Raw genomic sequence first — 21,422 nt, 5'->3', positions numbered from 1 at the left:
ACAGTGCTTCCTCTGCAGTTATTATTAAACAGAAAAAGGCTGAAAGTATGCCATTTTTTCCCCCACTGATGTTTACTCAAGTCTAAATACAAAACAAACAGTGCCACAGTAAGAGTTTGAGCATATTTAAAAGTAGATGGAACAAAAAATGATGATCAGTAAATAGGAAAACACACCAATTCGCTGTCAGGTATTAATTCAGACAGACACAGCCTGTTGGAACCAGAACTCAACGCTCTCTTAATAAACAACCACACTGTAGCTGCCTGCACCCATATCAACCATGTGGCCTTCATCAGAATCAGCAAATCAGCAAAGAAAGTTGTGTGTTTGTGTTGTCATATTACACTCATATCATATTTCTATAATTTCAAACTAAGTGTTAAGTGAGCCAAAGGGTGGTACATTCTACTTTGTTCATTACACCCTGAATGACTAAAGCAATGGACTGAGAGGATGGACAATATTGATTACATGCTATTAGTGTCCGTTATCATTCGATTTTTGAGGAATACCAAATATGTGCTGTGCACGTAAATATTGTGGTTTCCAAAATCTGTGCAAGTTCTACCTATAGTACCCAAGACCCCAGATTACTGGTGCCTGTAAACACCTTATCAAGGTTTCAAAACTCTCTGTTGGTGCAAAACAGAAAAATGTGACTGAAATTGTGAGACAGTACGACCGATGATCAGAAACCTTAATCGTTTTTATGACCATGTTTGGGATATGAATAATCATAAAAGAGCAATCCTCTCTTTTTTTCTGGTGGTTCTGCAAGATATGGGGCGGCCGTGGCTCAACTGGAAGGTTGGGGGTTCGATCCCGAGCTCCTGCAGCTACATGTCCGATGTGTCCTTGGGCAAGACACTTTAAGTTGCTCCCGCTGCTCCGTCAGCGGCGTATAAATGTGTATGAATGAGATTAGTTATTTCTGATGGTCACCTTACACCTTATCAAACTAAAAAATCTAATAATAAAAAAGTGATATATAGATCAAACCAAGATGTGCATTGATCACTGATGCTAATCGACACCAGCAGCCCAAAATAAATCACCATCTAGTCTGCAGGTTGACAAAAAACAAAAAAGGTACAAGCCAAATATTTCTTCAAAGTAAAAAACCTTTTTTCAACATAAATAAAGTTTATCTCGTTGTTATTAATTGTAAAGTGGCCTGGTGGCGGTGATAAGTGCCAAATCATTAAGGAATTATCTGCTTGAGTTTCAACTTTTCTTCTTGTTCTTCAAAGTTTTAAAAATGTCACTCTTATGCACGACCACGTATTACACAACGGTCTACACACTCAATTGTGTATTAAAAGTTAACGGAATGGGGGGGAAAAAAAAGACGATAAAACAAAAAAATTCTATACAAATTCAGAGTCTATACTCTTCGATTTCAATCTTTAATTTCAACTTTAGTAAGATTATTGAAGGATAGACTACAAAAACCACTTGTACTGAGAAGCAACAGTCAGGGGAAAGATGGTGTGGCTACAGACGACAGAGCATGAGGATGACAGTAACACCACACTCTCATTACCCTGTGTATTTATAGCCTCTCCATCTTCCTCCCAGTGTGTGTGTGTGTGTGTGTGTGTGTGTGTGTGTGTGTGTGTGTGTGTGTGTGTGTGTGCGTGTGTGCTCCTGTGCGATTGTATGTGGGCACTTGGCCATGGTGGCTACTTTCGAGGCTCAGCTCTGGCTTTATCCTCTAACCCAGAACACTCAAAACATGGGCGATCTGTTTCCTCTCAGTGGAAGAATGCATCCACTATGACAGCCTTTATGGTATCCAGAATATGAGAGACAGCCACCCGGTGCAAAAACCCTGACACCGTTACCGTTACTAAAAATACATATTTTTTCAAATGACACATAATACATACTGCATATGGATAGCTCCACTCCAAGCATAATGTTTACATTTCAAAGAACACATATGCCGCTATGCGATGTGCTTCAACATTCAGATGATTTGCAGTCTTCACAGACCTTTGAACTTAATAGTCAGAGCGTATAAAATGCAAATTGGCTATTTAAAATATTCAGTTTGTGCATATGTTCAGCAAACCTGTCAGAGCTCCAATAATCTCTATAGTCTCTGTCTCTCTTTTTTCTACCACTTCCACAGTGACCTACAGCTGATTATTCAACCTATGCTCTGCACTCTGTCTCCGTCTGTAAATGTCAGCCTTCCATATGAACTTAAATAAGACAACTTATGTGATGCACTGCTCCATTTTATAGATGGAACATGACAAAAAAAAAAAAAGACCCTGGGCAACTATCTTACATCACAGAAATATTACTGGGTCATTATTTCTCTCAACAAGCTCAAGAGTAGTAAAGTGAAATTTCTTTTAAAATCTATTCCTTGGCTTACCGTACAAGATAAGAGTTCATTCATGAGCTAACCTCGATATTAAGAGTGCTTCTTTCAAGGCTACTATACGTGATTTTTAATAACAAGGCGTTTTATTCCTGAATGAATTGATTTGTAGTCTCAAGTTTAAATGACATTTTCAATGTCATCAGTGTTATTGTAACTCCACTTCTACTCAAAGTTGCATGAAAATAAACCTTCCCTGAAGTACACATCAATGAAGGAGGGACACTTTTTTTTTCCAAAGGCTCTCATGGCCACCTGGCCATTTGAAATACAGCAAATTGTTGTAGTGGTAGTCCTGCAATGACTGCAATTTGCACAGGAGCTGCCCAAGTGAACTATTTTTAAAAAATGTAGAAAGGAGCACTACCTGGAATAAAGAAAGAGTGCAGATTTGAGGTGCTCTTTGGATAGGGATGCAATCATTCATAGGAAAAAAAAAAGCCATTTACTAACATGAAGCAAATACCCGCCGATCCACTGTGGCTTTTTTTTTTCTCTCAAGTGAACTATTCTTTTGCTTTACATTTGCTAAGGCCTTAAAAGAACATACTAACCTAGACAAAAAAACAGCTTGTATAACAGACAGACAGAAACAAGAAGGGCACTTGGACAATGCAGAGCTCCACCAAGGCTCTGTCAAGTGTTCTTTGAAGAGCACATCTCCAGTGATAATGTTTGAATGTACAGAATGTCTACAGCTTTAAGGATTATGTCACACTAAGGTTGTGCCTAGCTGATGGGTGTTCCTCTAAACTGTGAATTTAGGATGTGTGTTTCCACCCCTGACTGTGTCAGTGCTCCTTCTGCCCTCTCCCATTCCAGGTTGTCTTATGAAAAGGGGCGGAGCCAGTTCATTTGATTTCATGCACCTGTGCACGCTGGGCCTGGGTTATTTAAAGCTTTTTTTTGTCTCTCTCTCTCTCTCTCTCTCTCTCTCGCCATCACCTACTTGGTGTGTGTTTGTTTTTCCTCCATCACACTAGACAATCATCATTGCAATCCTCACTGATTTACAGACAGCATGTTCCTTCATGACTCGAATGTTTTGCCTTGATTTAAGTTATTATTAAATCTATAAGCAAGTTATTGTTTAAATCTTTTTTTTTTAAAGTGTGAGGTCTCCCTCTTTGTCCAGAGCACTGAGTCTGGGTTTTTGACATGTGCTTCTAAATTGGAGATATTTCACATAGTTAACATACATTTGTCAAAAGCAGAAAATATTTTAGTAGCATGTGTATAAAATGTTAAATTCTTTGATCAAGGATTTCAACCAGAGGTCTTCTTCAGGTGATTTATGTGTATTTTTTTAAACGATCACCTGAATAACACCTCTGATTGAAACGTGTGATTGTGATAAATTGAAACTTTCAGTGGCATTTGAACGAGTGTGCGGACATATCTTCTTCCTCAGTCTGCTGTTTTTGTAGCACTCTGCACCTGTGTAAAACGACCTCCTTTTTCTAAATTCTTAGATCAATACAACATCTGCACGCTGGAGTTTGTTATCAAAACACTTTTACTGGAAAGCTGTGTTCAAGAGGAAGACATTCCTAGTTGTTCGTTTGTCTGATCTGCTTTTATTTAGACAGAAGGTGTTTCAATCTACACTACATTAGTGTTTGCCTGTAACTCAATTTTGGCACAAAATGTAACGGCTTCCTTCTCGGCCCGTGTCGTACCATCCCAGCATGTGTCGCGACATCGAAAAGTGTACCTTTTCTATAACACTGCTGACAACTGGCAGTGAAAACATCCCCTTCTTGGTGAAGGTAATTTAGTCATTCATCGCACATCTTAAGCACAGAAAAGCTATTCATTAAACTCTTTAGGCTGGTTAAATGATGTGGAAAATGAGAGGATTTATAATGATTTGCCAATAGTAGCTTGAGTAATGGAGTTAGTCAGGGGCAAAAGTCATGATCAAGGCAAGAAAACTCAACAAGGCATGATAAGTGCTGTAAAATAGCAGGAAACAACGGATTAATTAAAATTTTCAAAAAACCAGGACAGTGACATTATTAACACGACATTGTGTACCATGGAAAGGCTCACTGGGTTATTATAGTACAATTCCATGGCCAAACGTTGAACTCATACTTAAACCTTCACCTTGCTAAAGTTCTCATTTCATGGCTTAAACTGACACGTCACTAGGTTTTTGTTGCCATTTTGCTTTCAACACAAATTAAGTTAAAGGCTGAGTCTGAATCATTTCATGACAGGTCCTTTACGTTTATGTCCAATTAGGCTCCTAGCCCGGTTAAAAGGACAAATCACACTCACTCACTCATACATTCATTCAACTCATGCATGCATGACTGCCTGTTTCAGTGTGCATACAAACACCCACACATCTACACAGCCCTGCCACGGTGAGAGAATACAGTTGAGTTATTTACTGTGACTGATGGTCGAACAGCAGCAGAACCCACTACTTTTGATTTAGTCTCTGGTCTCGGGCCTTTCACTGTACCTGCGATAAGGGCATAACTGGTCCAGCTGGACACTGTGGAACATTCAACAATTGGAGAGCAGGGTTTGGTTGCCTAGCAACCACGGCAGAAGCTGGTGATGATCTGGTCATTCTCAAAGTGCTTTGTGTAATCTCGTTCTCCGACACCCGTCCTGCCTCTTGTAGTTCAAATTCAGTTTGAATAAAAAGTAGATACATGCTTCAAAATAGGAACAGGGACTACAATGCCAGTGACCACTGCCCCGAGGCAATGAAGTAGCTATAGCTATCTTCAAAGTTGACTCTCTTAACAATGGCACATGGGAGACAAAAGGGGGCTTAGCATGATTAGAAAAGAGGAAAGGAACTGCAGGGTTACTCATACACTACTGGGACATGATTCGAATTTGCTTCCCAGAATTTCCATTAATGTGTGACAGACGTGTAGTCACCGGGTTACATATCTACACATCTGTCAGCCCCTAAGGACTGTGCAGCAGCAGCATCACACACACACACACACACACACACACACACACACACACACACACACACACACACACACACACACACACACACACACACACACACACACACACACACACACACACACACACACACACACACACACACACACACACACACACACACACACACACACACACACACACACACACACACACACACACACACACACACACACACACACACACACACACACACACACACACACACACACACACACACACACACACACACACACACACACACACACACACACACACACACACACACACACACACACACACACACCAGGGGGATGCAGTTGCTCAGAATTCCAACTAAATGGATGTTTTCTTAAATGACATAGATTTAAGGATATGAAATATTTATACATTATTAAATCTGCTTTTTCTGGATGCATGTATGACATTGCGGCCAGAAGTGCATCTGAAAATCAGCCAGATTTACCTAAATACTTACAGAACTGGAACCGCCTCATTCTGCAAGTTAACAGTTCAAGCACAGGTAATTCAAACAGCCATTAGTAAGGCGTGGGTTGGCTAAACAAAATTGTATTCAAGAGGCTAATGAGCACCAGCTTCTGCAGCGTGTCAAGGGGAAGCTCATCAGAATTTGAGAAAATCATTGAGAAACACTTCATTGTTTTAATGAATTAATAAAATAATAACCCATATTGTAATGATTCATATCTTTTTTTTTTTTTTAACAGATTTGGGGGTTTACATGACCCTAAGGGGGACTTAATATCACACACACTAGCCTGAGCTGCCAAGCTGAATGAAAAGTGAAATGAATAGCTTAAAAAAAAACACCACCAGACCCCATCTGTTCCTCAACCAGTGCACCAAGACAGCAGGGTTAATATTGACAGAACATCCGCAGATTTATGACTGAGCATGCACTGACTCCTAAAGATACATTTATTATCAGAGGGAGGGGGGTAATTGCGTCAGTGTCAGAGATAAAAGCTTCTTAATGGGTTTTCTAATACGGGGCCTATCACTTTATTGACACTAGTAAGTAGGCTTGTCTTAGATAATGTTCATGCGTTTACCCGCACACCATAAAAAAAAAAGGCACCATAAAAAAAAATTGGAAGACACAATGTGACAAATTGTCGGGTAGGACGATAAAGCAAAGTGATCAATCAGCGAGAACAGGATCACAGGTACTAAAACACAGCCAATGAATGTGATTCCAAATAAACATGGGAAATAAATATTTGTTTTTAAAAGAGATACATAAAGAGATTATATATTCTGCCTTAGGACACATGTTTCTTTATTCTAAAGACCTGCAAAGACAAGTTCTCTTCTCAGGTTTTTCATTGCTGTAGTAACAGTTTTCAGAAGTCAGTTTTTTTGTTTTTTTTTAAATATTATCAATTCCAATTCAATGTCTGAAAATCCGGTCTGAAATTAGCCCACTTGTGAGACTGCAGCCCGGTTTACAATGAAATCCCTGACAAGCATGACACATTTCTCTGATGTGCGGTTGACACGTGTCTGAAAGGTAATATTTGTTCTTAGAACATGACATGAAAAAGGACTAACATGCGAAATGTTCACAGAGCAGGGGATCTGGTCCTGACAGGGAACATATATGACATGATTCGCGTCAGGCTGTTGAATGAGTTTTGAGTGAGGTTAATTACTTAGGATGTGACGTTCATTTTTTAAAAAGAAATAGGCTTTTCTAATAACATTTCTACATATTTGTGTAGAGTGTGATTAAAAAAAGGCTGAATACACCGAGGCCTTGTTTGTAAATTCAAGTCAAGCAATTATTTTGAATCCTTGAGAGTTTGCAGAGTCTGTTTGTGTACATCACTCCTCTAATCCCTTGTTAATTGAAGTGTGTGCGTTGTGCGCTAGCAGCTATGGGGGATCTTCACCATGCTGCCAACTCATGCCACCTCTTCTTCCTCCTCTCTTTCTAATCATTCCTGCCGATCTTAACTCAGGGATGTGATGGGGGAAGAGATGAAAAAAGTAGGAAAATACCCCTACATATGTACAGCACAGATCTTTCAATGTTAAAATGACTGTGCCAACAAGTGAAGTATGTTTAAAATGTGTCTTTGTCTTCCTCAACTACCTGTTGGTCAATGCCCCAAAAAGTTAAATATTTTCTATTGGCACAATCAGGTAAGAAGGGATCGAAAAAAGTTTTAACCAAACATTTCTTTTCCTGCATTCTGATGAATTTCTGCATCGATTTTTGCCTTTTATGAAATTGTGATTTTGTCATATGTCCTCTTTTTTTTTTTTTTTTTTTAAATCTCTTTTAGTGTTCTGTTCAACAGGCACATTTTCGGGAGTGCCGATCGCCTCGTGGTTCTGTCGCGCGCCCCATGTACAGAGACTATAGTCCTCGTCGCAGCGGCTGTGGGGACACTTTGCTGCATGTCGTCCCCTACTCTCTCCTCCCAACATTTCCTGACTCTCCAAGACTTTAAAGGTTCTTCTTTTTTTCCTCTGTCATGATGCTTTTCATGTCTTGTGTGAATCACTTTGAATTGCCTTGTTGTAGAAATGTGCTATAGAAATAAACTCGCCTTGCCTTGCCTTCTTGTGTTTGTGCACTATTTTAGCCCTGCAGAATATCTATAGCTGTAGCTTTATACAAATAGATATTATAAAAGAGTGCAGAATAACAATGGCAGTTGCAGCAGCACACCCCGGTACAGTCTATGGGTGGGAAACACTGTCATGGATAATTAAAGTCTTCTGGGTCAACTTTCAGGTCAGAAAATCTGGAATTCCAGGTAAATCTCACAGAATCACATCGCAGTTAAGTGTATGCAAGCAAAATTGCCAGAAAAACAAACACAAAAAAAAAACAGGGAAATCAAAAGCACTTCTGTTCCACAGTCCAAATTCAGCCTTGTTCCCTCAATCAGTTACCTTTTGTTTTATTCTCTCCACTCACCATAAAAAAACACCCTGAGCAGAACATGAAGAGTGCACAAAAGTTGAAGCAGACAGTTGAAGACACAATCCAACAAATGATGCATCTCATGAAGTATTTGTTTACAAAGCAGCATTGTTATTCATGTCACTACAGTCAACGTCACAACACCAGCAGACTTCACACACACACAGCGTTTTGGAGGCATCACTGACGTCAGTGCGACTAGTCTCATTATCCCTGAAGAATATCTACAACAGTCATCACCGGTTTAGAGTTTGATTGATGTCGAACATGCATTGTGCAAAATGACTGAATGTATTTGCTCTATCTAGGTGTGCAGACTGCTGCTGCCTAAAAACTCATCAATACCTCCGTTATGTACCACCATAAAACTAGTTTTAGTGATCAGCCAACCATGATGCCTCCACACACAATCTCTGGTGGGGAAATTTACTCTCCCAATTTAGTTCCAGACATTTCTAATCAACAGGCGACTACATCTTTAGGTCCAGCAACCGTGGGATAATTGAAAATGTGCTTTGTAGAACCCCATTAGATTTATGAGGGACTCTTTTTGCTACTGATTTATTTTCAGAAGGCGCCTGTGTTTTATGGTGTTCACACGCGCAGTTTTTCCTCCCTTCTGCTCTCTGAATCAAACAGTGTCTATATGAGAGGTGTGAAGAAGTTGTTTGTGAGTTGGAGAGATGGAGAGAGAGAGAGAGAGAGAGAGAGAGAGAGAGACACATACGAGTACAAATAAACATAAGGAGGATAAAGGCAATCACATTTTAGGACTGACAAATGCTGGACAGGGGGGTAACCAGACAGTTAGAATGACACAGGCGGACCAAGGACATAGATAGAGCATGTTTGACCCAGACTGATAGAAGTAAAGATCATTTAACTCTGAATCTGCACATTATAGTGGAGGTTTTCACTCTTAGTCCTTTCAGCCCACGACCAAAAAAAAAAGTCTTTCAACTGTAAGATTCTTGTTTGCAATTTCTTCTTCTGACCTCGAGTGTTAATAAAATGAACGTATGTTAATAAAATGAACTTCCTCTCGTTTTCTAGCTCGTCATCACAAGGTAATTACACACTCCAGCATCTACCAGACATTGCAACTTTGTTTTTATGCTTAACGCCTACAGGATGCTTTTGAGTGGTTTAGATAAAAAAAAAAAAACGGTTTGTTTTTATTCCTCTTATTTTCTTCATTTATGACAGTTAACATAATTTAGGGTTAGGATTGGCAAACTGAGAGGCGTCCACAACGGCCGTGTGGGGGTGAATTAAAACCGCCTTCTTTCTCTGGTCAAAACAAATGCAGAACATCCCACACCCGAATCAAAACTTAAAAGGAGGACTGCTGCATTGTTGTGTGAAGCTAGTATTTCAACAATGCATGTTTCCTTAATGTCACGTTATATAGTAAGGTCTTTTTATGATTTAGTTCAGTAGATATCTTACCGATTGGACCATTAAGAACAACACAATAACATGTAATTTTGCTCTGACACATCAGCACTTAAATGTGCATAAGAGTGCTCTTGAGTGTTCTCAAGTTTTGTTCTAAACCAAGAACAAATCTCAGATAAGAAAACTAAGTGGTGATTGTCAGGATCTTCTTAAAAATTGCACAAAACACATTTCTTCTTAAGAACAGTTGGTGATTTAGACTGTGAGTTTGGCGATGCATACCTCAACTATTGTGGTTTTGGCTGCCTTGCACATAGGTTGGTTGAAGTTCCTGGCTGTTTTCCTGAAAGAAAAATAGAAAAAAAGGAATTGATATTCAAACAAATTTAAGGTAACAACAAAAAATACACAAAGATACGCAGGAAGTTTCAGGAACTCTCAGTGTCATCTCTTATATATGCTGTCAACAGTTAACTTGGAGACACTGCCCTCTTGTGGACAAAAATGTTACTACATCTAATAATTTTAATCACATACATATACTGTTATTCAACTGACAACCTTTACCTTGTTTAAGGTTAGCTATAAATATTCAGGATAACCACAAACCAGTTTAATATTGACATCTTATTGTGAGTTCTCTGAGTTTGTGCAGCTTCCTTGGACATTGTTGAACTGCAATTACATTAGAACTTTTTTCCTAAGTGTGCTGTCTGAATGATTCATCATATGGAGGCTTGTGTCAGTACAATAGTTTGTTTTAAACTCAGAAAAACAACAACAACAACTGCGTCATTAATACAAACTGAACATCTGCTAGTAAAAAAAAGTTCATACAGTTCATTCCCAAAGATTCAATCACAATTGAAGTCAAGGTCAATCAAAGACAAATGCTGGAAAATAAATCAGTTTACTCTTCTTGAACTCCTGTTTCAATATTTCCACATGACACGGGGCTGCTCGTGATCTGACTGTTGTGCAAACACAACCAAGGTGATTCATATCGAGTCTGACATGCTTTAAAGGCAGGGAGAAGCTGATTCTTTACAAGATAAATACTGGCACCGACATCATACAGCAGGCCTGGACTAATGATGTGGGGTCTGTTGACATTCCTGTTTAGTGAGTTAGCTCCTGCTCATTTCACCAGTTACCTGAAAACAATGTTTCCAGCCCTGTCAGCTTTCCATGCTTTGATTAGTGCAAAGTCTCCAGTGATGGCCTTTTCCATGATGTAGCACCTGCCATTGAACTCCTGCACCTGTACAAAAAAAAAACACAATCCAAGGAGTGAGGTACATTGAATGCACGGACCGGTTTTACAGCATATTGAGACATGGCACATATGCCTATGGTTCAGAACTGGATTAGAATTTGATAAACGTCCATGCATTACGCCACATGTTTCATCTGTGAAAAGCATTTTTTAACCTGCATATAAAGAATGATTTCTTCTTCCTGCTCCTGTTTGCTCATGAACAGTGTTTCAGTATTATGAGAAAATATTTTTGTTGTTGTGTTGAAACCACACACTGAAATCAGCAAATAAATCAAATATGAAATGAAATGATTGGCGCCACCTACAACACTAATATCAAACCAGTCCAACAAGTCTTTTTTTATGGAGAACATTGAAGGCGTTCCAAAGACATGAGATCTTTTACTGGGCTTCTCTCTGCAGTGGCCTGTCCGCTTTTAAGTGTACTCTTCAAAGCAAAGACCACTCGAGACAACGTCTGTGCCCTGCACTGAAGTTTGATCACAGCTTGACAGCCAACAAAACAAACTCTTGGCACATCTGCAGTCATCTCAAGCTTGACAGCCACAACACGTATCACAGCACTCTCACCGGTCTCTTCTCGCTAGCAATGGCAATGGTGCCATCTTTGTTGTACTTAATAGGAGAGCCTCCCTCTTGGATTAGCGTGCCATAGCCGGTGGCTGTGAAGAAGGCTGGAATCCCAGCACCCCCTGCCCTGATCCTCTCTGCTAGAGTACCCTGTGGGGGAGAAGGTGACGGATTAAAAAGTAGTACTCAGATCAATGCCATTTGCATGTATTTGTTAATGTCATGCTTACAATAGAGAAATCAATTATCTAAAATAATATGTCAAGACATCATGTCTGGTTTGAGCTTGGTTTTTCTCATGTGTATTTTCAGGTTTCTCGTTCTTATTTGTGTGGAACGATTATGCGTTAACTGCTCCGTGTGTTTTCTGACCAACCTGCGGCGTCAGCTCAACTTCCAGCTCTCCTGTCAGATACTGTCTCTCAAACTCTGCGTTCTCCCCGACGTACGAAGAGATCATCCTCTTGATCTGCTTAGTCTGGAGCAGCAGACCCAGGCCAAAGTTATCCACCCTGAAGTAAACATACACACACAGTATTAACGACTTCAAACGGATCAATGAGGTCATGATATACTGAACTAACAGTAAGTTAATATATTATGAAGGTTAATTATTAGTCCATGTTATGCAGGTTCTGCTGTTCACTCATTCCCCCCATGTTGCATATTAAAGCTTGAGCAATTGTTACTAGGAAGAAAGGGAGGGGGGGGATTGAAGTGTTTAGATGTTATCAGAATCAAACAACAGGATGTCAAAAGGGACTGGACTACAAACCCTCTTACAGAAAATCAACTTTTTGATGTTTCATATTTGGTCAGTTGTAGAAATGTGTCATCAATCGGACATTTAAATATGTTTTCTGTTCATCTGTGCCAAAAATAAACCAATACGTCAGGTCAACTTTTCTTTGTTGTCATTTCAACCGAATAGACGTACACAGTGAAATGACACGTTGTTCCATTGGACTGGGGTGATATGCAAGAAGCGGAATATTACAAACATTTTTGGTAGAACTCCAGATAAAGACGGGGGGAAAAATTCAGCCGTTTGCGTTCACACATGCAGCTCACTCTGAAACTTTCGGGAAGTTTTCAGGAGTTTTGTGAAACTTCAAGTGCGAAAGAAGCAATAGGTAAAGTGTTATGCAAGAGAAACAGTGCAGCAGAGGTCGTGTAAAACAGAGGACATTTAATTGAAACAGACCAGCATCTTTGTGTGATCTACAAACACCTATAAGCTGCTCGTGACTGTACACAGTATACATAAGGCAAATACTGCCGTAAATATACATTAAACAGACAATAAAAAAATTCTTAGGCTGGGATTCAACATAACTCACTTCCCTGTAAAACTCTTGGATGTTTCCCTAATCAATGCACTTCTGTTCAATTGTATTTATGAGGGTTTTCTGGCATGACAGCAAATAACGCGAAGATACCAAAGCATTAACACAAACGTACAACCATAATAAACAGAAAACAAAAAATAAGAAACAATTAAAATATGATTTTAAAAAGGGCTTAAAGAGTAAGACAGGCTGTGGAATTAAATACAGTCAATGTCCTAACATAGAGGCCATCAGCGCCTTTAAGGACACACACACACACACACTGTCACACACACAAACACTCGCAGTCAGGGTGCTAGCTAACAATTTGTAACAGCTCACATTCAGTGACATTCCCATTACGGGGTTATTCAAGGTTATAACTCGGCTAAACAGAGTGACACAGTAAAAACATTTCAGCTTTTTGTCTCTGGATAATTCAAAGGCTAATAAAAGTAAAATGACTGCGAGGTGTCGTCAGATGATAAATTGCAGACAATGTTTCATCTCGCCCTTTAGTGTTAGTTACACATTCTCCACCTGATACGATTGGATGTCACTTATTGAGATTTGGAAGACCAAACTTGGACAACACGTCACACTGCTTTTTTTTTTTTTTCTTTTAACTTCATGCATGAAGTGAATCATAAAATGAGCCTGCAGCTATGAGAGGAATGACTGTGTGGTGTGATGTTAGTCACTTATTAACCAATAAAAGGAATTGTCATCATAAAATGTATAACACCTATAAAACTGTTTTAAAGGAGGTACTGTCATGTGCTATGAGTTAACATATTTCCCTCCATCGCTTGTTATGAACTTTTTTCTGTGTATTTAATGAAGTTAATGCCAATGAAAAACCTTACAGCATTTTTAAATGTTTATTTTATGTTACTCTCAAATCATTTACTCCAGAATAGAGTCTCTCTAGTCTCTACCAAATGCTCCGTCTCTCACTCTCTCGTGCAAATCAGAGCCAACAGGACAAGGGGAAAGGGGAGATCTGCAAAGAGTGGTCTCTCTTTGTTTAGCGCTCCACTCTAACCTCAAGTCAGCTGACAAGATATCTAGGCCATGTGGACTCAGAATACTAAAAACAGATGACTGATACGGCACCCTGTCACTCACACACACTCTCTTGTGTGTGTAACTTTAGTGAGTCTTCTGTGTTTGTTAGAGGACTAAAGTCCTGTCTTCTCAATTCATTTGTCACTTTTCACTTTAAGTTGATCAGATTTTTTTTGGTTTGACCTTCCTGAAGCAGTTTATTTCATGAAACATATAAGTGCTGCAGGGAGTGCAGTTTGGTCACAGCTCTTCCTGCGCTCAGCTGAATCCCTCTCAGCTCATGTTACAGGGAATAAAGAGCTCAGTGTGTCTCTGTGTCCTACAAAGTGAAATAGCAGAGTCTCTGTACACTGTTTCTTGTCCTGTAAGGATTCAAACTTCTCTACCTGATAGCATTTTTCAGCATTAGAGGAACAAACATTACTTCAGATACTGGAATTCAAATGATAGCCATTTATAAACTTTTTCTTCTTGTAAGGTTCGTGTAAATACAACTGCACGTTACTCGTCTTCTGAGAATGAACACGAACTGTACTACTTGTTTAGCAGGTTTCACTGAGGAGGACTGCCAGGAAGCTTAAACAAGATTCATCTGTGCTGGTCAAGAAAACTTTGGACGTCTACAGCACACAGGCCTGGAAGCTTTTATAAAACAAGTACAATCCAAGACACATGGATTGCACAATTCCTGCAAATGTAAATTTATTTTTCACTCCACTTCCCTCTCTTTGTTGAAAACTCGGATGAATGCATCTCTCTGTCCATAAGCTCAAAATCAAACTAGTATTCTCAAAGACAATGAAGGGAAGACATGTACTAGGGCACTGCACGTACAAGACACAAGCAAAACTTCATGCAGACATGTAGTATAGATTTTTAAAAAGTTTCACTATGTTAGACTTTTTAGGAACAACACAAAAGAGACATTCTGTACACTTTTGGAAAGTGGTATCACCCTCCCCCCAAAAACTAGTGCCTGCAGAGGGGAAATATTAAGTGGAGCCAAGAGTGTACAGACGAATGGCCTGGCTCAAACAAACATTTCGTGCACCTGTTCCAAGAATCAATATTCCCAAAAATCAAAGTCCATCGCAAAAGTCTAGTGGAAAGAAACCTCTGGGTAGTACACTAACGCACACTTTAAAAAGGTTTGTGTTTTTCAGGTTAAAATAACTCAGAAAAATGGATTCAAAATCCAGAGTGACTTTCTCATCGTCCTACACTTCTGATAATAGTAAATTATCACTGTGTGACAAAAGTCTTTCAGTAATAACTAGTGTAGACAATTCTTAACAGTTTTTAGGATGCACTTTAATAAAAGTTCTACACTGCAAGGACAGGAGCGGGTCCATAAAGTAGGGCTAGGAATCCCAGAGTAACTCACAATACAGTACATTTTCACTGTCTTCCTGTTGGACGATTTGGATTGTGTTCAGTGAAATCTACAAAGTGAAATTTCTGTTCAGGCTTGTTGCTCTTTGAATACCATCTGTCAGCTTACAATACACAATGAATGGGGATGAATTTTCAATCGTCTCAGGTCGCACCCATAGATGACGCAGCCAAATTTTTAGATGAAAAAACAAAGTATTAAAATAGCGTTTTGTACTCTGGATTTTATGGTAATATCACGAGCACAGTATTTGGTTTGCTGAAGAATACGAAACACCCCTAAAGAAAAGGTCACGCGCAGGATGAATATATTTAACTTCTGTATTATGTTGTCTTTTCCAGCTCTGATAACCATCTTATAATCCAACATTATTCCACTGTCTGCTTCTACTTCTTCCTTTATCCCGCTGTCAACTTCTTCTATGGCCAATTTAACTTCCATTCAGGTAACCCCCGGTAATGTCATCAGTGACACCACCATGGAGTCTTGAAGTGGAGATGTGATGAGCCATGATGCCAGAGGAAATTTGTTTGGAGGGCAAACATTTTTTTAATTAAAAAAATTATATTTGGCGCCTGCAATTTGATTGTTGTATCTGGTAAAGTAACCCATGAGTTTGGGCTAACTGTATATGGCAGGATCAATATTCTGCGAGTTTAAGGAGTGAGTAGTTTCTATAATAGATGAACAGACTTCCACAGAGTACTCTTCCAAAGACAGGCTGCAAATCTGCATCTTGTACTAAGCTTTATCACCAAAAAGGAACCAAGTGCAACAAATTAAATGAGTCAGAGAATAACATATTATTAGCAAATTACTTGTAGGATAAGTATGTTTGGTTTTGTATGCATGTTCAAATAGAGTGCTACAAACACATATTATTGTGTATGTGATTTTTGTAAATGTATGGTCTTAAATTGTAGTCAACACCAGAGTAAAAAAATTGTAATATACTCAGGATCTGTTCAATATTTTAGCAGATAAGATCAGGTTTGGGCGCCATCTCGCATTTCAGTGTTGCTCTGTCAACAATGAGGATAAAACTTTGTTTCTTGTGTGACGGTCCATTGGGATTCAATTACAGAGAAAGAATGCATCATGGCAACAGGCTGTTTCCAAGACTGCAAAAGAGGGGAAAAAAACTACGTTGAACAATGCTCTGGGAACTTTCAGTAAAAAGCTAAGGTGGCAGTGTTGCATTTATGTCTCAAAAGACAGCTATCTACCTGTATGTTTTAAACTTCTATGGTCAACATTACACAGTCCTTTTCTTCCTTTTGTTATTGCCATTAAGATTTTTTCAACAATTCTGAGCCATAAACTCAGGGTTCAGCAAAATAGTTTATTACATCTCTAGATTGAGATACCACACATCTAGGAATGCAATAAAAAGATACAGTACATAAAAAAAAAGGAATTTAGGGCAGCAGCTGTCATGTGCCACAAAGGAAGCCTCTGACCGAGCTCAGCCATTACTCCACCTTTGTATATTTAAACCAAAACCATGAAGTGCCGTCATAATGCTGCCATAGTGTGTGTGGTTCTACACGGCGTTAAGGAATCTGACCAGTCAACAAACAACACAACAATCATTCTGCCTCTGTAGCTTTTACACAGAAAGGCGAGGTGTAACAGAGGCCTCACAGTGTCGCTGGAAGAGGTTTTTGTTTAAGGGAGTAGAGTCTATTCTGCTGAGAGCAAAGTCACTCGTCACATACTATACCACCAACAACAGCCTTTCCCTTGTGCCTGCTCCTCTGACCTCTGTCCTCCTTTGAGATGCTTACTTATGGACATCCTGCAGGTCAGTGGTACCTGTTTATGACAGGTCAATGCTGCCAGCTTGAACATATACATAATGACAAGGTTACTAACAGCTCTGCAGGGAATTTAAAAAAAAAAAAAAGGTTATAAGATAGTGTTTTCAACTCCTAATTCCCAATTTCAGTAGCTCGAGTGCTACACAGAAGGGCGAGATATTAACCAGGGGAATGTCCAACTCAGAGTCCTGTTCTATATTTTTTAGAGGCAAAAAGTAGGACTTTGATGTTGACATGGGGAGAAGGATTCACAATGTACAAATCTCTGTCTGGGTATGTGTTGTACAGCACTTCTTAAATTGAGGGACATTTTTGAATTATAACCAAGGGTATGGTCAAGACCTGCTGTTTTTGTCAAGTGTCTTGAGATAACATTTGCTATGAATTGGTGCTACACTAATTAAGACTGATTGATTGACCTTGCAAGACATCTGAACGAAGAACTAGTCCAACTGCTAGTAACTTATTTGAACTTGAGACTTTAATCATGCAATTGTCAACAATATGTTTACCTCAAGGACTAGCGAAAGAGTTGAAAGTCAGATAACTAAGGATTTCACTACAAACATTTCCAGATCCGAATGTGAAACTGGCTCCAACTATCAGTGGATTAACAAACTCATCTCTGTTGTAAACCAGCATGGGATTTTGTAGGGATGTTGAACGTGTTAACTAAGAATCAAAATCAAGCACCACCACGGAATACACACTGCATGGTTTAAGCATACATTTCTATGCAGGCACCTGCATGCGAGTAATGGATGAACAGAAAACACATGCTTCCTCCCCTCCACACATACATAAACAAACTTACCCCGCATTGTTGCTGACTGCTGTGAGACCCTTCACGCCGGTCTTCAGTAAACTGTTGATAAGATTCTCTGGGATACCACATAATCCAAAGCCTGTGTTGGAAGCAAATGAAGAAGCCAATGCATTAAAAACAAAACACAGACGAGCAAGGAAGCATTGAAAATTAGGGAAAACATTTTCAAAACATTTGTCAAATGTTTCACATATTGGTTAAGTAACGAAGCAGACTGGTACAGGAAGTAGAGGATCTGTTCAGCTCTAACCCTGGATCAATGCACGTAATTCCAGTCCTTGTCACATGGCATGGGACCACATTTCTAATATAACTCTGAACAAGGCAGGTTACTCTTTTTCCATCACATTGAAGTGTGACAGAGTGGAAAATGTTTAACAATGTCACTCTGAACTTGACTATAAATAAGAGCTGTGGAACTTGTGTGTGCTCTGTGTGTGTGTGTGTGTGTGTGTGTGTGTGTGTGTGTGTGTGTGTGTGTGTGTGTGTGTGTGAATACTTATCAACCACCTTGTCACACAGAGTTTAGGCTCACATGCAAGTGCTGTTTGCATTCAGTTAAAAACTGAGATAACTAATCAGCAGCGTCATTAAGGTGCGATTGTGGTCATCCTGCTATCTTGGAGTCATAAAAGCCTCGTGTATCTTACCTCCGACTAAAAGAGTAGCTCCATCTGGGATATCTTTGACTGCCTCTGCAGGATCTGAGTAGAACTGTGAACTTCTTTGGCAGGAGGTGGAGAAGTAACAGCTGGATGCCTGTAGGAAAGTAAAAAGGAAATAGTATTTGACAAAACATGTTAGTGATTATTGAAAAAAACAACACATAATGGTATAGCGCTGTCAAACACATGACATTGCTTGCTTAAATATATTGCAATGTGCCTGAAGGCAGACGATATGTTTGTGTAGTTTTCGAAAGGCTCATCCAGTTGAGAAGGGGAAAAATAAGCAAAACTGCTGCACAAATCCTACCACAAAAGGACTGGAGATTAGGGAAACTCAGAGTGAGGAGACCCAACCAAATATAGCTTCCTAAAGACCCAGTTTAAAACCTTCCACGTCCTCTGCAAGTGCAATTGTAAATGTGGCGATCAGACTCTTTAATGTACTATTGTGTGTGATATATTTTCGGTGTTTTTGCCAGGATTTGATTGTTTACAAAAAAACACATTTTCCCCATTATCTAGAAATCAGGTGCACATGTATCACTTATTGTAACTCAAAGCTTGTTTTAATAAATAACGTTTATTCATCATAATACAGATGAATGATAGTGTTCTGTGTGGGGAAAAAAAGAAGACAGCTCTAAAGGTTTAGCTACAATATTAACTGTAGTAACATAAGGTTATGGAGTGAAAGTTTTGAAAACACATACAGTAGTCTAAAATGTTAAGTGGGAAGTTACTTGTGCTCCTACATACATTAAACTCTATATCTCTGCCTTCTGTCTCTTTTCTTGCTCAAAGTTGTTGCTTGCTTGATCTGCTTGTTCATTAAAAAAAAAATAAAAAAATCAAAAAGTCAGATTTGATTTTTTACCCCTTTAAGATCATAGCATTGATTCATCATAACTTTAATAGGAGAGGAAACGCACATCAGGGCATGTTCCTCAAAGCATTTCCTTTCCTCATTGGTTGTAAACTCAGACGTCACATCGATGTCTGAAATCATTCTGCTCTATTTATAGACAGGAGCACCGTGATTAATGTCCAGACTATGGGTACCGACTAAAATAAAAACACAACTTTGAGTGTGAATCTATGCTGGTAAAAAAACTGGGCAATGCACTCGCGTGTCATCACCATCTGCACAAACACGCACACGTGTTAACGCTGGATGTATAAATATCTTGCTCCTGCTAGTTTGATTAATTTTTTATAAATGATTCTAAATCATGTTGTATAAGTCACTGGTCTATGATATATAAGCTTAAAAACGACAATACTAAGAATCCCCGGCAGAAATGTAGGCTGCGGTTTGAGGTCAGATCAGTCAGTAGCAATCATCGAAAAGTAAACTCATAAATTAAACATTAAAAAAAAATAATTCAATATTGTTACATCACCTTAACCTGAATCATCTTATTTCGATTTAAAGGACGACTAAAGGAATACAAATCTCCATAATAATATGACCTTTTAATCTTGCACAGCCATGGCAAACCATCTAAAGTCAACCTTGGTAGTTTTACAGCTAATGACTGTTTAATACCGACCTTGCTTAATTGGAGATGGGCGACGTTTAATTTTGTTGTGAAGGGACCTGAGAGGTTTTTGTAGAATAAATTCTCCGCTCTGCACAAAGCTTTGAGTGCCGCCATGTTTAGGAGATACACACAGTACACACACACACACAAACACACGCGGGGTATGAGATAGCTGCAGCCGGTGAACCACAGATGAGGCAGTCTGAGGACGCAAAATGTGGCGACTAGCACACACACACACACACACACAGCGAAAAGTCAGCGCTACGTTGACATTGGCTGGTTTCTCAGTGGGCTGGCTCAAATGGAAACAGAGAGGCTCGGCGGACTCATTTAAATGTAACCCCTTCACTACTAAACACTTGTCATGCAGGCGCGTCTCACTGAAACGTAATTTCATCCCCCACACTTTTTGACTTTTTACCAGTGGAGTCATTGATGAAAATCTATTGGTCAAGTAAGATTTATTAAGTGGCAATTAAGCCAATCGTAGCTGTTTGGTTACAGTTGAAGCATGGTTTTAAAGTCCAAACTACCTCAGGAAGGAAATTACAACTGCTTCACAATGTGAATTCATTTTTAAATGGACATGGTTTACATGTGTGAATATGTGTTTCAGTGTCTGGATTATTGTTAGCTGTTAATATGTTTATATTTGTGCTGTTTCTATTTTTGTATCGCTGCAGGGCACCCCTGGAAAAGAGACCTCGCTCTCAGTGGGTCCTCCCTGCTAAAATAAAGGATAAATAAAATTAAAAAAAATTGTAAAGTTACGTGCATTTAGCAATAATCCTCATGTCACTCATCACTGGCTGAGTCAGAGCAAGATAAATCCACATTTTCTCCTCTTGGTTGTTCTTTTAGCTGTATTTATTTACTCCCCTAACTTTAATTTTAATAACAATAACTCTTTCCACAAGTGGAAGTGTAAATGCCTTGTATTATTCTATTATTGTATTTTTTTTCACCCTTTATTTAACGGATGTAAATATGTTTGATTTTTAACTTCTTGTTATTTTTAATAATTATATTCCTGCTTCCTGTTTTCTAGAGCTGTTGTAACACAAAAATGTCAAAAAGTTTATCTTTATCTTTACGATGTAGCGGAAGTCCCCTTTGCTCAGTTTTTCAAAATAAAAGCACATTATATTTGAAGAGTGGAAATAAAGAGACTGAGGCATAAGGCAATAAGAAAAGCAAAATAAAGAGCAGTTTGAATCTT

At 39.0% G+C, this 21,422-nt stretch overlaps 1 protein-coding gene across 1 annotated transcript in view; it reads right to left on the bottom strand.

Annotated features, from left to right (window-relative positions):
• The window catches only part of oxct1a (3-oxoacid CoA transferase 1a), a 50,276-nt gene extending 29,910 nt beyond the window's left edge, over positions 1-20,366 (bottom strand). The window contains exons 1-7 of the mRNA XM_061038764.1: positions 20,210-20,366; positions 18,642-18,750; positions 17,980-18,070; positions 11,933-12,068; positions 11,557-11,706; positions 10,862-10,968; positions 9,990-10,050 (exon numbers count right to left, since the gene is read on the bottom strand). Coding sequence (XP_060894747.1) covers positions 9,990-10,050; positions 10,862-10,968; positions 11,557-11,706; positions 11,933-12,068; positions 17,980-18,070; positions 18,642-18,750; positions 20,210-20,314 — 759 coding nt within the window. The 5' untranslated portion in view covers positions 20,315-20,366. The remainder of the gene's footprint in view (positions 1-9,989; positions 10,051-10,861; positions 10,969-11,556; positions 11,707-11,932; positions 12,069-17,979; positions 18,071-18,641; positions 18,751-20,209) is intronic.
• Positions 20,367-21,422: the final 1,056 nt, after the last annotated feature.

Source organism: Labrus mixtus, chromosome 5 (assembly GCF_963584025.1).
Source record: "Labrus mixtus chromosome 5, fLabMix1.1, whole genome shotgun sequence".
In the NCBI taxonomy this organism is placed as follows: Eukaryota; Metazoa; Chordata; class Actinopteri; order Labriformes; family Labridae; genus Labrus; species Labrus mixtus.
The sequence above is the reverse complement of the archived record's forward strand: the minus strand, read 5'-3'. Positions and strand labels throughout refer to the sequence as shown.